The 18383-nt window shown below is 39.8% G+C and overlaps 3 protein-coding genes across 3 annotated transcripts; all 3 read right to left on the bottom strand.

Annotated features, from left to right (window-relative positions):
- Positions 1–395: 395 nt before the first annotated feature.
- Positions 396–2164, bottom strand: LOC133914701 (putative cyclin-D2-3). The gene is made up of 6 exons (XM_062357752.1): positions 1874–2164; positions 1503–1589; positions 1259–1357; positions 961–1162; positions 722–846; positions 396–641 (listed from the first exon to the last, which is right to left on the bottom strand). Exons 1-6 carry the CDS (start codon positions 2162–2164, stop codon positions 396–398), a joined length of 1050 nt encoding a protein of 349 aa, XP_062213736.1.
- A 5213-nt stretch (positions 2165–7377) lies between these two features.
- On the bottom strand, positions 7378–7491 carry LOC133914294 (dolichyl-diphosphooligosaccharide--protein glycosyltransferase subunit 4C-like). Its single transcript, XM_062357413.1, has one exon. The coding sequence runs from the start codon at positions 7489–7491 to the stop codon at positions 7378–7380; it is 114 nt and encodes a 37-aa protein (XP_062213397.1).
- Positions 7492–15148: 7657 nt separating this feature from the next.
- LOC133915988 (uncharacterized) lies at positions 15149–18137 on the bottom strand. Its single transcript, XM_062359448.1, has 2 exons — positions 16504–18137; positions 15149–15426 (listed from the first exon to the last, which is right to left on the bottom strand). The coding sequence occupies exon 1, from the start codon at positions 18067–18069 to the stop codon at positions 16861–16863; it is 1209 nt and encodes a 402-aa protein (XP_062215432.1). The 5' UTR covers positions 18070–18137; the 3' UTR covers positions 15149–15426; positions 16504–16860.
- Positions 18138–18383: the final 246 nt, after the last annotated feature.

Here is an 18383-nt window from a genome sequence, read left to right as displayed (position 1 = left end):
GTGACTAGTGAGTCATTGTAAAGCCTGACAAGGTCAACTAAGGAAAAGGCATTCATCAGGAACAACAAATTCAAGAATTGAGAAAAACAACACACAGATTCCAACAAAAACCAACTTTGTTTCTCCTTGATCAAAGTGCAAGAAAAAAAAACTCTGTTTAATCCTCTTTCACACTATGTCTTCACCCACAGATGTCTTTGACACCCTTCTCTCTTCGTTGGTAGAACAAGAGGTTGCTATTTGATCTTATTAATTCAATATTTCTCTTCCGGTTAACATGTCTACTGTTTACTTTCGAACTATCTCTATAGCTGAATTGCGATTTGATTCTTTGAGGTGAAAAGCCTTAGAAAATCCAACCAAAATAGTCCATGTCAATTATGTATGTGATGATCTTATGGCATTGGTTCTGAGTCTAGCTTTGTCCTCTTGTTAGCTGGAGTGCAGGCCTGGTTGTTGTTGGCATTGTAGTTGTTTTCTTGCGATGACATTGTTGTTCGGTTGTCATCAGTCTTATAGCTGAAGCACGAGGAATCCAGCACACCAGATGGGCTCTTTGAAACTGAAGGACTCACACTGATGTTTGTGTTCTTCACTAATGCCATCTCTTGCATTGCTTCATGGCATCTCCTCACATTTTCCTACAAATGCAAATTCAGATACTTTAGAGACAATGTAAAGACAATGCATAACTGAACCTTGAGAGAGAGGGGGTGGACACCTTATCTACAGGAATTTTAGAAGCTGCAAGAGCAGTGCTGAAGTCAAGAACTTGTGTCTCAGCAACTGTTGATAGAACCACGGCTGTGGCAATCTCAGAAGGTCTGAATTGCAGGAACTTAGTTGCTGCGAATGAAATACAAAAAGATATTATAATCATTTGCTCTTTGTTTATGGAATTTTAGCAATGTGGGCAAGTAGTCTGATTGTATTATTCATCAAGTAATCTAGTCATACTACCTGTCAGAGTGCCGAGTATGAGCTCGGTGCACCGAGAGACCACATCGGAAGTTAGAGGTTTTCCCCCATTGAACTTGTCCAGGAAATAATTGATGTAAGAGAAGGGGGTCACAGCTTTCATCCTCCAGTTCAAAGAACTCAGCACAAGAATTTCCGTCGTCTTGACAGTCTTTGCTTCAAACACATACTTCGCATTGCAGACCTACGACACAATGACCAGATTTTAGAAATATCGATCGTTGCTCAAACATTGAACCGTTGCCAATCTTACGTGATGCTACTACAATTTCTTCTTCACCTGAAGTTCTAGAGATCGAGTAACCATAGTCTCCTCCATCTTGGCAGCAATTGATAGGCAAGCAACTGGCAGCAGCTGCTGCATCCAGGGCATGTCAACCTACAACAACAAGAAACATACATAAGATCTATGTTCCATTAAAATCTAAGGTTGGGAAAAATGCAAGGATGTCCATGCAATCACATGCTGATTAGTTATGAACTTGATAAATAAATGGTGGATAATGTACAACTGGAGGACTTACTGGGGCTTGTTTCGAGGAGAGGAACCTATCCAGATAGTTGACAGCAAGATAAACACACAGTGGTCCAAAATTGTGGTGAGCCTTGGCCTGCAGCACACATGGAAGAGACAAGAAGTACAATTCAGTTGCTGTGCAAAACAAAATCCGGTCAAGTAAGGGCAAAGCAGGCGTCAATGCTACTTGGCAATTATCAGACTGTAAAGAGATAAAAAGGTGCAACCTGTAAAACACACGATCTAAGAACCAGACTGAAACAGGTATAATTAATCATGCAAGCATCCTAAACATCCTGAAGAACTAATAGCAACTGAAAACATTAACCAGTCGTAAAAGGGTTTTTGCAAAGAATTATTTGGTGATATTTTGCTCACCTTGCCAATCCAATCAATGGCAGCAGTTCTCCAAGAGAACTCCAAACCTCCATTGTTTAACCTCTCAAGGTAATCCCCCGTTGCAATCCCAATCAGCTGCTCCTTCTCCTTCTCCATCAGGGATCCTACAAGCTCATCGCTCTCCAATGGCAACCCAACAAAGCATGAGGAATCAAGATCCCTCCCCAACTCCGGCGCCTCCCCCTCGCCGTCAGCACACCCAAGGATGCTGTCTCTGTCCTCTTCACACAACAGGGAAAAGGAGGAGGAACCAATGCAGAAGAACCCCATGACAAAGATTTGCCCAAAGAAACGTTGTTTTCTTTGCAATTCTTCGTCCTTGGTGCTGTTTGGTCTGGGAATTGCTACCTAGGGGCTAAATATTTCAACTTGTTAGCTGTGGCATTCTGAGGGGAGATGGAGTGACCACTGACCAAATAGAGTACAAGTAGAGGCATGATGACGCTCATCTCTCTCTCTCTCTCGTCTCCAGTCTCCAGGTGAGGGAAATGAGTGTGTATTTATTGGACTGGAGAGGAGAAGCTGTGAGAGAGATTATGAGAGTTTTATAAGGGGTATGCATTTATGGAGGATTAAAAGATTGGGGATTTAAAAGATTTGGGGGCATTTTTTGTTTATTGCTTGATCCCCACCGGGCCTCTATACAAGTCCCTATTTGTGACTTGTGAGTCAGCAAATAATTAATGTTGAGGCTGCTGGTTTTGGCTGTTTCCAGTTTTACATACTTACATGTTGAGATGTAATTGGTTAACATTACACAATAGCTCATGCCTCCTGACATGATTTTGTTGTGGTTTTGTTACCCGTTGAAAGTTTTATATGTTTGAGTGTAGTGTTTGCTGAAATTACATGAGACTTGAAGCTATCTTGTTTGACATAAACTACTAATGTATACACAAAAGGTAATGTTAGCTATGATATATATATGGTGAGCTCACAGTGAACTGTGTTTGGATTAATCTAATATATGCAAATGGCCATGTTAGCTACGATCTTTATATGGTTAGCTCATAGATGACTGTGTTTTGATTAATTCCATTGTGTATTACAACATACTAATGTGCACGTACATTTGAAGTGTGGGTCTACATTCAGTTGTTTTCACAGCAAATTCTTACGTTTCCTTTTATCAATAAGTTGAAAAATGATAACCGTATGCATTCATGAATTTCCTTCCAAACAAGGTTTGGCTATTTTTGGTGATCCCAACTCATTGATATAATGTACTTAATGACTAGAGATAGAGTAACGATTCCGTTTTCTCTAGATAGAGTAAGGACTAGAGATACAGTAATGATGTCATGAGATATTTATTGAAAGAGCCTGAACACATGACATCTAATCTAATAAATGATGTAATCTTGAAATAAGCGTGCCATTTGAACAATCTTCACTATTCGGCTATGAGTTATTCATATTCATGCCAAATCTATATATTGATGCTATACTTTCTTAAAGACAAATATTTCATTTACAATAATTCTAAACTCCTATATCCTCCTCCCACATCAGATGATCTCTAGAGATTCTTTTGGAGCTACATGCATGGTGAACTATGAGCCAACCTTGATGATCTTAGAGACATGCCTTGTTTCTGCACAAACCATTCAAATTTCTAATTAGAAAAATGTATATAGGTTAGTGAAACCCCTAGTGATCTTTGTCATTGTACTACTTTAATTAGTACAAAGATGAAAATGGTTTAACTACTTTCGAACACAAAGAATTCTATAACATTGTTATGAGGTTCAGTATTTAAAAGTTTCATGAAGATGATTTTCTTATTTTTAAGATAATACGTGATTGTTCTCTTGTTTAGCTTCTAGCAGGTTATTATAGATTTATTTCATCCAATAAACCTATATATGATGATACCTATAGTCCAAAAGAGTCTAAATCTCAAAGCAATTGACTAGATTTTCCTCATGGTTGGAACCAAAAACTATTGGTAAAATTCTCAAAGTAAAAGATATAGCATCCTCAAATCAAACATGTCTAAATCTATTGAAGTTGGTGCCATAAAAGTTAAGATTTTAAAGTGAGATCCCCTGTAATATATATGGTTACTATGTTTGTTCCCTTACATGTTAGGGGAAACTCCAAAGGTAGAAGGGATATTGATGTTTCAATACAATGTCATGTCCTAAACTGGAATACGTTTCATTTACAAGTATTGTTTGATATTGCTTTTCTGGTGGATATTTGAAAACAATCAATTATAAATATTTGATATTTTGAATAAGAACTTTAGTAAATCAAAGGTGTTGATTACATGAGCATGAGGGTAAATATTCATATGAGGCTTATTATTTTGAGATTGCACAGTGGTAGAGGTAACACACGATATATAATTATATTAGGTAAATATTTTGGTGAGGCTTATTGTTTTCAGATTACACGGTGGTAGAGGTAACACTTGATATATAGTTAGATCTTTTTTAGGTTCATAATATGTGCTTAGTTTGTCACTGTTATGATGCAAATTAAAAAGGTTAGTGTGCTAGAATAAAAGTAACCAAATCAAACTAAATGTGACAATGCAATAAAAATCACTGGGATTAAGATGTATACTCTAAGAACTCATTTCTACTCTTTTTTATTTCTTGACCTAGGTAGTTCTATTCAAGATGCCTAACCACGGGAGATTACAATTCTCGCATTCACTGAAAGTATCATGGTATATCTTATGCTAGCTCTTTTTAGTTTGTCTAACTGCACCAAAATTTTGTGCCATCTTTGCCTCGTTTTCGTCACCAAATATCTAGTCTTCTTCAATAACGGTATTTTGATTAATCCCTTTGGCTGTGTTATGCCTAACATGTAATTATCGTAATTACACACTCATTCCAACGCCATATCAATTTTTTTTCCGCATTCTTCAATCCTCAGTTTTACCACTTCCACATCTACTCACCAGGAGTCCTATATTTTTCTAATGACTATTTTTTTTTTCATTCTTGTGCTCCCAAGAGACCTGTAGTTACCCCACATCTTATCCTTAGGTCGAAAAGACCTAGGTTTACCCCACACCCACTCTTTATTAAGCTCTACACAGCTTCCTTCAGGAAGTACGAAGAGACTCCACTTTTAAAACTTTGGTCCAATGACGACGCTTGCTGACGTCTGAGTATATCGTGTTGAAAATTAATTTTTTTTTGGTATGTCTAGGTAAGTTAAGATCAATAGTATAGGTAAATGGATGCATGCACGTAAGAAGTTAGGAAAATTTTGGTTGGCCAGTTGACGTATACATACTTGTATAGAAGGTCTACGAGTTTACGAAATATATGGTAGCCGATCAAGTCTGAGTAGTTTTATATACGTGCATGTGTTCAAGTCAAGTACGATAAGGGTCCGTAGAGTTCGAGTTGGAGTTTGTATGCTTGTTCGGCAAAGTACGCGTGCAGGCGCACGAAGTCCAGATACAAGTCGGAGATAACTTATCCAGCCGGTTAGGTACTCGGACCTATATAAGCAAAGGCATATAATAGGGGTTGAGATATTGAGTTGAGAAGCTCGGAAGTACTCGGTTAAGTACTTAGCAAGCTTGGAACAACTCGATGGAAGTTAGAGAGGAGAGAAATAGAGAAAGCAAAGGCTAAGCTATTGTGGCCTCAGAAAGCTTTTGTTCTTTCTTTGCTATCGTCGAGTTTTAGCGAATAGTCGAGTTCTGGTTGACAGATTGTCTACTTGCTTTCTTACTCAGTAGCTCGCGTGGTCGGAAGCTCATGCGACTGGTCAAGGAGCGTGGACTGGTCATGCGGGTGATCATGAGGGCTGCCGAGACCCAACAATTGGTATCAAACCCACGACGATCAAGAGCCTACATGAAGATTAGAGCTAGAATTTATCGAGAAGCTTGAAAGTACTCGGTTAAGTACTTAGCAAGCTCGGAAGTACTTGGTTAGTACTTAGTGAAATTAAAAGATAAGTACTCGAAGGAGCTAGGAAATCTATTGTGTGCAGTCGATGGATAGCAGAGGTAGCAAATCAACATTAGTGATGACTGGATTAGGAGCACCGATGAAAAAGAGTTCACTGGTGTCGCTACACTATTCAATGCTCACGATGAGCAACTACACAACTTGGGTGATTAAGATGAAGGTGTTCATACATGCACAAGGCAATGAATGAGGCAGCAAGAATTGAAAATTTGACAAGTCTAAAGTGAGGTGCTACAAGCGCAATGATTATAGACACTTTCAGTGGGAATGCGAGAAGTCGAAGAAACAGGAGAATGTGTTGTTCATGGCTGCATAGGAGGATGACCACCTGACGCTACTCTAACGTGAAGAAAACAAGATTAATAGGGAGTGTTGGAAATTAATTATGTTTTGGTATGTCTAGGTAAGTTAAGATCAATAATATAGGCAAGTCGATGCATGCACGTAAGAAGCTAGGAAAGTTTTGGTTAGCCAGTTGCCATATACGTACTTATATAGAAGGTCTACGAGTTCGCGAAATACACGACAGCCGATCAAGTCCAAGTAGTTTCATGCACGCGCATGTGTCCAAGTCGAGTACAATAAGGATCCGTAGAGTTCGAGTCGAAATCTGTATACTTGTTTGGCAAAATAAGCGTGCAGATGCACGAAATCCAGATACAAGTTGGAGATTACTTGTCTGGCCGGTCAGGTACTCAGACCTATGTAAGCAAGGGTATATAATAGGGGTTGACATATCGAGTTGACAAGCTAGGAAGTACTCAGTTAAGCACTCAGCGAGCTCAGATCTACTCGGTGAGAGTTAGAGAGCAGAGAAATAGAGAAAGCAAAGACTAAGCTGTCGCGGTCTCGGAAAGGTTCTATTCTTTCTTTGCTCTCATCGAGTTTAAGTGAATAGTCGAGTTCTAGTTGACGGATGGTCCACTTGCTCTCTTACTCAGTGGCTTGCGTGATCGGAAGCTCCCACGACTGGTCGAGGTGCGTGGACCGGTCGTTCGGATGATCCTGAGGGCTGCCGAGACCCAACATATCGGCCCCTTACTTTGCATAAAAAGTGCACGCAGAATGACACTCACCAACCTAAGTTGAATGGACGGTTAGGGCCAATCCGATCTGTGGCTTCTGCTGCTGACGAGGGCCTCTTCGCTCGTAACCTCACCGCTGCATGCCGCTTTGTCCAGTTTCACGTTGTTCAAGAAGGCGCGTTGTTCTGGCCGGCCATGCCATGACAGCATTAGAGCTGTGCACATTGCATCATGTTCAGTGGGAACTTACGCTGATGACTTGTGGCAACAAATATGTTGATAACCCATGGTTGGTTGCGTAGCGCAAAACTACAATAGTCTTGGGCATCCAGCAAACTGACTATTCAAAAATCACTTCTGCAATGCCATGGAACTATGTTACTTTCAAATATTTAAACATTATTATGGAAGTCAACATATGGCACAAGTAGCATTATCCATCACAGTGCAAACCCTGACAAATGTCTAGCATAATCTGACATGTGTTATAGTGCATGTCTTCTGTTAAAGTGCATTAGTTCCCTTCGAATTTTGGATCTGCCATCATGAAGTGGTATGCAGTGACCAAAACAAATATGAAGACACCCAGGAAGTCGGCGAAGAAACCCAAGTCTTGATCGTCAAACATCTGCAAGAAAGAGAAGTAGATTCCTTGTAGATTCCTTTTAGATCTCAAGAGTCAGGTAAATAAATCCAAATTATTCTGGGAGAAAACAGACTTGGAAAGAGCAATCAAGAACAGAAGTAAATAAACTCCCAAATATGCAATTTCAAGGAAAAAACAACTGGGAACACTAAGGGTCATTGCAGCAATTCCTGCAAAAAGTCTCCATGGGATATTGCACCATTATATTCAAAGCTAAATTTGCTCCGAAAAAAATTATCCCAACGTAAAGATTTAAAAGTGCTATTTCCATAAATGGATTTCTATGTTACTGAAAGACAACCACAAATTGCAATCCATAAAATGTGAAATACAAGTGAGAGGAAGTCCATTTCTTCTCTTTAACACTAGGTGCATGATGAAGTACGACTTACATGTCCCAAATCCCAATCACCCAAAACTACTATAGGAACAAAAAGGGGAAAAGGGAATGTCTCACCAGACATTTTTTAATTACTTGCAAAGTTGCAATACATGAATTCTTAAATTGAAAACTCATGTCGTGATTCCAGCTACTTGCATCATAACAGCTGAGTAACCTTTGGGGAAATCTGTTTTAGCAAGGAAGAGGAACAAAGACAAACAACTATGAACTAAAGGTATTCGAACAACATGATCGATAGGGAATTCAATAAGGAGTTGTAAAACACATCATGTTGTATTAGCATAAAATTAACATCAGTGTTCCTATTTAAAAATACACCTTACATTCAAACAGAGACTTGTTTTCGTTAACATTCATATGTTTTTTTTTTCTATTAAAGCTCACTTGGCAGTTATACATTTACTTGATTTGGGATTTCATTTGCACATGAATAAAGGTGTACAACTGTAAATTATATCACAAAGATATACTAAAAAACTAACAGAGCAATGTCTTTACCTAGGGTAGCAATGATTATTACACTTTGGCAAGAAGTGAACAATAAACTCGAATTTCCACCACAAACATGAAGCACACTCAAAACAAATACTAGAAGAGGGCAAAATGCTCATGCAATTTCCAACACTTCATCTTGCTTATTGCATGCATCTCAAAATCACAGGTACATTGGAGAGCGCAATGACAAAATTAATAAGCTGAAGCAATTTACAGTTACTTTGTTGTTTTCATGTCAAGTTGTACAAATGGAAAATCACAGTTTGTCGTTAATGTTCTCTCTAAAACATGCATAATACAAACAAAATAAACTCAGGATAAGCTGCTGTAGCTATACGTTATAAATGAAGTTTCTGTCAGAAAAAACTTTATAAAGTAAATGTGCCCAAAATTTCCTACCATAAATGATGAATTACACCGAAAGAAATGTGAGCAATATAAAGGAGAAAAACAATAGTCATAATTCAAGTCAAATAATTTAATGATATGCTTTGTAACCTTTGTTCATTCATTTTTGTGACAATATAAATGAAAAATTCAAATGACAAGCTACCATGAATTTTGCTTGAACGCTTTCTTATCACTAGATTAATGCTCCATAACCACCGCACCACCAATATGACTCAGTTGCAAAGCAGCAAGGTCACTGACCCATGCAACAAAATCAGGTGCATGACAACTATGATTATCATCTCAGTCGCAAAAACCTCATTTTGCCCTGTAAAATTTCAAGTTTACATTTTGTCCTTGGTTTGTCTGTCTTCACTTATAATGTATCTATGAACAAAAACCCAAAACTTCCCTATCTTTTTTCTAATTTATGTCCTTTTGCAGGTGATAATACATCTGATAACATGCAGCTAAGCCATACTAGAAACATCAGCACTGCATGATTGTGTGGAAGAAAGTAGTCAACTGAGAGGGAAAGATGAGGAGTGTTGACTAATGAGCAGGATAGGAGAGCAAGAATATTGGGAGCGTATAAGGAGATTCGAGAGGAGAGAGAGAGTACCTTGAGAGAAAGAAAAGTATTGGGAAAAAACTCAGCAGTCGAGCAGCCACAGGCTAGACTTCAATGTCACGAAGCCTCCAACTCCTCCGCTTTCCTTCGTAAGAGAAAAATTCCCCTCTCCCTTGTTTTCCTCGCGTCACTAGCCGTAGCAAAAAAAATCACAAATCGATCTCTCTATCTCCCACATAATCAAGGTCCCTCCTTCGGATCCTAGTTTCGTATAGCACCACAGGGAGTTGGCTGGCCAACGTCGGTGCCAGGACGAGGCCACGCGAGTCAGTATGATGGAAGGAAATTTTACGAGATTCGATTTTACAGAAAGATTATTTTTTTTATGTTACGTGTCCTATTTTTTACTTTCAGTTGCACATATCAGCTATTAGATCAGAGAAGAATGCTATGGATCAGAATCTCGTATAGATCTTTCAATGAAGAGTTTCGTAGAATTTCCTTTCCAGCGCGATGGGGATCTCCCGGTAGTAGACAACGCCGTGCGTACAAGCCAGGAGGATATGGGCAGGAGGATATGGGGACGAAACAGGCTGAGGGCGCTGTCGTGGGGACGAACCCGGTGGAGTCCTTGAACCAGGGTCATGGTGGAGCAGCCCTTGCTGCCCTTCCTGACACAACTTGGCCTGTTTGTGTGGTTCGTTGAAAGATGGGTTCCATAATCGAACTGGATTCCTCTGGCCACTGCCGTTTGAGCAACCATTCAGGTATTTGTTTCTGTCATGTTCATTAACTAAAGCTGATTAATGGATGTGATGGATGTACCTCAATTTCTTTGAACCATTCAGCTTTTGAGATGACAATTTGTACTTAGCATGTGCAATTGTTCTTTTCTAGATTATGAAGTCGTGATTTGTTTAGTAATTGTATGTATTTTTCCACTTTTTTCTACCTTTGCTTTCACCTGTTCAGCTGCAGCCTTATCTTTGTCTGATTCAGCTTGAACTTTTGCAGGTGCAGCTTGAACAGGTGCAGCTGCAGCCATTTTTTTCAGCAGCAATCAACTTCCGTAATTGAAGTTCATTGAATACCTGCAAATTTTCTTCTGTAAAGCTACTTCCTTCTTAACATTGTGGCTGGACTTTCCCTTTGTTCGTCCTTTCAGCTTTGGATAAATGTCCAACGTCCATGTGCATGTGAAATAATATTCTATAGGGGCATGATTTATGACACTGATGCAAGTACACGCTTCGATGCCAGCATTTTTCTTCCCAGCATAGGCTTCTGCAGTGTGCAGGCATTGGTGCATTTTCTTCTCTCTTCTTCAAGCATCGGTTTTTTCAACACCGTGGCTGCTCTTACAAGGACGATAGGTTTAAAATACAAAATATTGTGTTTCATTGTTCTCAAAATTCAAAACACTACCAAATAATCATGAAAATTTCTAAAAACTTTTTGTGGTGTAGAAGATACTACGACTAGCCCGCCAAAAAAATTTAGACAAAAATATGATCTATACAATTAGGAAAAAATGATAAATTTTATTGTACATAGTCAATTAGACTATGTAAAATGAAATTTATCTTTGTTTAATTGTTTGAGTTGAAATTTATTGGAGAGCTAGATTAAAGCATCCTCTACACCATACATTTGTTTTAGAATTTTTTATAATAATTTGATAGTGTTTTGAATTTTAAGAGCATTAGAATGCTGTAATTTTTTTTAATCTGTCGCCTGTTGGAAGGGTGATAGGTGCGCCCTTCCAACGACGACAATAGTCTAAATGCGTTATATTTCAAAATGAATGCCTATTTTATAATTTTCTGATTTAAGAAATATAAAAATAAAGAAATTTTTTATTTTTACATTTATTAAATTGAAAAATTACAAAAATAGGCATACGCTTTGAAAAATCGCACGACTTGTTGCCCTTACAAGGATGACAGGTTTAAAAATAAAAAAACATTGTGTTCCATTGCTCTTATCGAAATAGTCATAAAAAATTCTAAAAACTTGGGTGATGTAGAGGATACTATAATCTAACTCTCAAAAAAAATTAGACAAAAATATGATATGTGCAATGAGAGAAAAAAGACAAAATTCATTATACAATAGAAATAAGAAAAATTTCAACTCAAATATCTCCATAGTTTTGGACTCTGCATAATGAATTTTGTCTTTTTTGTTCTCATTGTACAAGTAATTATTTGAGCTGAAATGTTTTTTGAGAGATAGATTATAGTATCCTCTACACCATACATTTATTTTAGATTTTTTTTCATGACAATTTTAATAGTGTTTTGAATTTTAATAGCAATAGAATGTCGTATTTTTACTTTTTTTAATGGTTGCCCGTTAGAAGGGCAACAAAATGAACGTCTATTTTTACTTCAAAATGAACATTTATTTTTACAATTTTTAGATTTAAGAAATATAAAAATAAAAAGTTCCTGCCAAGAGGAGCTTCGCCATATATATCAGCCTATATATGTCGACCTATCACTACCGGTTTCTGGTAGTGGTGTAGCATCATAAACCGTGCGAGAAGAATCAGTCATTGTGCCTTATGAACTGGCAGTGATAAGGGTCATCACTATCGGCTGAAGCTGACCGGTAGTTATAGCAGGGTATCACTCCCGGCTGGTTATATGAGCTAGCAATGATGTCTCGGCTATATAAAAGTTATCATCTTCTTCCCCAAGCCTGAGCATAACAGAGAGGAGCTCTATTCTTACTCAGTGACGGTCATTTTTTGTCACCAAATTCTTGATGGCTTCAAAATTTTAAGGAATCCTCATACCCTAGATATTTCAAGATATGTAACTTCATCTTCAATACATTTCTAGTTGAATTTTATTTGTTAAATTGCTCTAGATTTTGAAATGATGGAGATGAATCTATGGCCATGATTTTTTAAGGTATGTAGATACAATTGTATCTAATTTATGGTATGGAAGCTTCAATTAGTAGCTTATGGTGGAAAGTGTCTTTATTATTGATTTACATTAGCTATAGGTATGAGCATATTTATTTTTATTTTTAATAAATTATAAAAAATAGCTATAAAATTAAGGTACATACCAAGCTCTAATTATATTTTTATATTTATTAATTAGCATGTCGTAATATGGAAACTTTAGGTATGAGCGCATTTATTTTGATTTTTAATGAATTAGAAAATTTCGCCATGATATTTAGGTATATAGCAAGATCCAATTATATTTTTATATTTTATTTAATTAGCAAACTTCAATATAGAAACTTTATATATGAGCATATTTATTTTTTATTTTTACTTAATTAGTCCTACATAAGGGTTGAATAATAATGAAAATTTCTAGAGATGACGCCAACAAACTCTCATTGGGAGCGGATGCGAAAATATACAAAAGGTGGCTCCTCCATCCCGAGCCATACCGGTAGGAGGTAGCGAGGTAATTTATTTGTTGGTAATTGTAAATCTTCTAGATATTTTGAATATGAATTTACAATAATGATATAATTGTAGATTGATCTGTGATGCGAGCTGTGTGAGCGCAGAGTATAAGAACGGCATGGAGTATTTCCTGGTAGCAGCCGCAGCATACAAGTCAAATACACAGTCTCAATACATGTGATGTCCATATATCGATTACGCGAACAAGAAGCAGTTGTTCACCACCCAGCAGATACATTCTCACTTGATGCTAAGGGGCTTTATGCCTAGCTATACTCGTTGGACATAGCACGGTGAAGCTGAGATCGTATAGGAAGGGCAACACATTGGTAGAAAAGATAACACATTGGTAGAAAAGATAAAGACTTGTGCACCGATATGTCGGCTAATGAATACACTGATATGTCGGCTAATGAATACACCAATATGTCGCCTATCGGAGATACATTGGGCGAATGAGCTGATCTACACATGGTTCCTAATTCAATCAAGAATGATATCTTGTGGCCTATTATATTAGGGAAGTTTGGATTCCATGAAGAGACAGATATGGACGTAGTTAAACGTAAGGTGTCGAAAGAATTGGAATGGCACACTGAACAGAACCTTTGCGGAAAGGTATAATGCCATATTTTAGCAAATGACCGTAACAAGCCTTTGCGGCAAGTTGTCAGAAGAAGCTCAGAAGTTAAGTGAGGTGAACAAAGTAAACTTAAAGAAGAACCTTTACCCTCATAAAGTCAGTAGTCGTGGTTACATGAGGAAATAACGATAGTGGCAACAAGAGCTAGATGAATTGCGAGAGAGAGGTGTCACATCTGAGACGGAGGGCTAGAGCGAACAATCGACACGCTTCCTTCGTGGGAGGGGTGCTTCTTACTCGGAGGATGGAATCATATGTTTTACAACCTTCAAAGACTAAGAAGTGACGCAAACTCTAGCAAAACGCAACACGCGGTTTGCACAAGGCTCTTTCAAGCCAGATAGGGATATGAATGAGCTTACCTTGGTCCTGGGAAACAAGGAGCACGGTGGTCGCACACGAGGCGTTAGTGTGATGGGTTGAAAATATGGTTTCCAAGATGCCGTCAATAGTTAAAATTCAAAAGAGATCCCAAGCAAAGTAAGAGACAGAACGAGTTAGGATAATGAACATGCTTGGAATTGCGCTACAACATAAGAGGGAATAGATGGACGCAGAAATAAGATAAACAGTACAAGAAGACATCAGGCGTGAATGGGGCATCATTGGGAGCGAACAAGAATAGCCGATAGCGTCACCTAATGTTCTACGCTCCAGTCTCGGTGGTCATCGGAGTAGTTGTGCGTCCATAAGAGTTTTGAGAGCTAACTCTATTACTTATCCCATTGATCACATCACAACGTGGATCCTGTGTGAACTACACATTGGTGTTAAGAACATTACCATCAAGATGGCTTTTGGTATGGCTTATCCTCACAACATCATGAACTTTTCCATGGACATCCGATACCTAGATGGCTACGCTATGATTGAAGTAGACGAGGCAATTGACAATTACCATCATGTTGAAGTGAACTACTCCGCAGAGGAGGAGGCAAACAATATAAGAAAGAACGAGCACACATTCATCACGTGGAAGAAGACCTACATAGACTTTGTTTGGATAGGCTTTTTCTGGCTTTTCCCAAAAAAGCCAAAAGCTATCCATAGGGTTGGCTTTTGCTTCCTGTTTCTGGTGACTTTAGCTGGTTGAGGAGGCGGATGTGGTTGAAATAAACTATAAGCTGAGAAGCAGATTGAGATGAGCTTTTCCAACTTTTGGTGTATTGGAAAGTTAAAAGTTTATTGTAAAAATTAACAATTAAAATTCAGCAACCACAATTACTTTCTCAACTAAACAGAAGCTCTAGAAGCATAGCCTAGAACCATAGCCAATCCTAACAGGACCAGAGTGTTTCAACAGTGAATTCAGCTTCCTTTGCGTTGGCTTCGAATTACTGCCTTATGAACTGTGAAAATATGAATTGGCAATTCTAGTCATGCAGGAGATACTACAGATATTTGCCTACAGAAAATTGTGTCTTAAGCAGACAATCAAGCCCAGTGGTAACGGACGTGATCTCAATAATCTACACATGGTCACATGAAAGGAATGCGCTATCACTTCCAGTCCTTACGCTCGCAATATCAGAAAGTCACGCTTCCACTCAGAAGCTTCCTGTAACAAGGGGACATCACATTCAATATATGAAACCCATTGGCTCCCATTCAGAGAGCGAGAGGGGGTGGTAACTTATGATTCATCAGTATCAGTCGAGATGGTGCCCTGCAAGTTTCATGCTTAAATATGTAACAGAAGCATAGCTCAATAAAAATCATCACTGGTGCCTTGAAATTGCTGACAACATAACAAATACAGTTAGCATTTCTTGGCAAACTTATGGAGTTTTGCATGTATTTCGCTTGCAGATGAGGGGATAAACAGCCTAATAAACTTACAAAAAAAGTAAAAAAAAAAAATTGTCTTCAGGTCAGGGCTACTGATATACCCTCTAAGCTGGGTCAAGTCTTGCTTCGCTTCCTTCAAGGAATGGTTTGGACCGCCGGCTGCTGTTTGCAAAAGAAAGCAGTTTTTCTACCTGAAAGAAACGACACAAGGCTTAGTCCAATTTCAAACAGGTTTATTTGGGAAATAAGTAAAAGATATACGGAATCACAAATGGATACCTACACATATAAAATGCATAGTAAAATATCGCATAACATGAACTTAGCTACATTTGGTGCTTGAATTCATACAAGGTATCTTCACTATTGTCGGCTAAGACAAGATGTTTGCTCGGTTCAGTACAATCTAAACTAGATAACAGGAAGCACACATTGCTCGGTGCATAAGTATCCTTTCGAATGAAGCCATTGTTCTCTTCTTTCATGTCAGTGGCAAATAGTTCGTATGGATACGACTCCACAAGGAACATGGGTAAGACAGAAATGTTCAAGCCCTTGTTAAGCTAAACGGCCAAGTCAATGATTTCTAATCCATATTATCCCTAAGATTCTCTGGAACAACAAATTCTGCATGTGTGTTTCAAAGATTAGATAATCCAGGTAAGCTGAGCATTTGTATTTATCACACAAACTGCTATAAGATTAACCCTGTTTCTTATGATTGAATACATTAAAGAAATGGTACTAACATAAAGGGCAGTTGGTTGCATTATTATCAAGCATTAAGAGTAAAAACATTTTTGCTTCAATACAATATTTCATCTAACAAATCTATTTAATAGCAACTTCTTGTCTTTCATCCTATTTACCTATGAATTCATGTATTTTGCTTGTAGGTGCACATTTCAACTGTGGCATATCAGGCAGGAATTTGAGAACTCATATTTAACTGCTAATGGATCAGTTACTTGACAGTTGACATGTGTTTAGAAACGAATTCTTAACACTAATGACATGAATGTATGTATCATAACATCAACACCATGATTGTGTTTAACAGAACCAACAGCAAACTGAATAGAGGTCATTAGTTAACATATGGAATCCTAAGCAAGCTATCAATAAGCATTACAGTATCAACTTCAAATAGTAGAATTATGTAATCATAACTACCAAATCAGTAGCCATCACATAAGTTATAACTAAGATGTACACGTTTGTAGATAAGAAAGTTTTATGCACTCATAAGCAGAGGAAAATTTACTTACTTGCTCTCAGCACCTTTTCCCGCCACTGTGCCATGAAGAAACCAAAGTGGCATCATAAGCACAACCAGTCAAATCACACTGCATGTGTGAAGCATTATTCCCATCACCAGAAAACACCGCAAGTTTGTTTGCCAAAGGCAAAGGGTACATATCCCCAACTAATGGAGATACCACAAAGTCTCCTGGTACGACTCAACCTCCAGCTAAGTTACTACAAGCACAAGATAGACTACTACTACAACACGACATAATAGCAGAAGGAACACTTGAACAGCAAGGTTCAGCCCCTGAGACATCTGCTTCGACCCAGCTAATTATACAATGCTCCTATCTAGCCCCAGCAGACCATAGCAACAGTTAAATCATCCGCCCAAGATTGTCCACCCTCAAGAACGGGATGTTGTGCAAATTCCCTAATATATCCTCTGTTGCATCAACATCAATATGGAAGTTGGTCATATCCACAACCCCGCCAGCACCACTGACATTACCCCTACCGGTGCCATCTGTAGCCTGTGCCGCCTCATTTATGTTAATCCCCCTCACCTCCTCAGGCCGTCCATCTCCATCCTCCTCATCCCCAGCCCACCCTTCCTGTCCAAGCATAGATGAATCAATGCCGCTCTCCACACCACCACCGAAAGAACGTCTCTTAAGCCCTGCCCCGACCTTCTTGCGGGCGGACGACTTCTTGATCCTACCTCTAGAAGACCCACCACGTGCACTGACATTCTGCGGCTGTGGAGCACTATTGCTCCCACGATGATTCCCATGGCTCCTACCACCAGCAACTTCGCCACTTGGCGCAGTGTTCCACGGGAACACCTTGTAAAATGGCTTCCAGTTGCCACCCAGGTCGGCCGCATTGGGAAAGCCGAGTGGGAAGAATCCCCAGGCACAGTGGTACATCTCGGTGCCTGGCACGATGGTCGGCAGGGTCGGGATCTCAGCGGCCACGAACCCACGGCGGCAACTCTCGTTGGGGCACTTGAGGGCGCGCCCAACTAGGTGGCGCGGGTACTGGTGCACGTAGCAGCAGAACGGGCACGCCGTCCAGAACTCCTGGGGGTTAGTGGCGGGAGCTGGAGCGGCAGGTTGGGAGGGGTTACCAGTTGCGGGATTGGCGGTGGCGGAGGAAGGCGGGGGCCGGCGGGATGGATCGGAGAGGAGGGCGTAGGCGTCGTGGACGAGGCGGAGTGCGAACTCAGCGCCTGGGTGCGGGTTGCGGGGGCTGAGGAGGAGCGCGAGGCGGCGGAAGGCGCGGGATACGGCGGCCTGGTCGGGGCTGCCGCCGGGGGGCAGCTGGAGGACAGCAAGCGGGTCCGGGTGGCCGGAGGAGAGGGGAGACTGGGATGCAAGGAGTACGTCAGCGACAGCGAGGATCTCGTCGGCGCCGGGGAGGAGCGGGTCGGACTCCACCGCGCGCTCCGCGAACCGCTTGCAGCCGACGAGGTCGCGCGCGGTGAGGAGCTTCTCCGCGATCTCGAGCAAGCGCTCCGCCTGCACGCGCACGTCGCCGGCGGCGCCGCCCGCGCTCCCGCCGCTCCCGCCGACGGAGAAGTCCATGTATTTGGTGTTTCTGGGGGAAATGGGAGCGGAGGCTGCTGTTCTTTGGTTTTGGGGAGAGATTTACGGTGCGGATGGAGAAAAAAAAAGTACAGTATTAATTGAAATAAATAATTACCTTTTCTAGGCGAACGCGTTTTATTAGTTTCCTCTGTATCGAGCTTGCAGACCGTTTGATGCAGGGACAGGTCATAGTGCTCTGTTCTAGTATCCTATTTTTTTACCAAAAAATTGGTGCGCTTTTTTAAAAAAATGGAATTTTGCTAAAGGTGTTCCGTTGTACAAAAAAAGTATGTGGGAAAAGGGCACCGAAT

The sequence above is a fragment of the Phragmites australis genome, chromosome 4 (genome assembly GCF_958298935.1).
Source record: "Phragmites australis chromosome 4, lpPhrAust1.1, whole genome shotgun sequence".
In the NCBI taxonomy this organism is placed as follows: domain Eukaryota; kingdom Viridiplantae; phylum Streptophyta; class Magnoliopsida; order Poales; family Poaceae; genus Phragmites; species Phragmites australis.
Note: the sequence above shows the minus strand (reverse complement) of the source record. Positions and strands in the feature narration are given on the sequence as shown.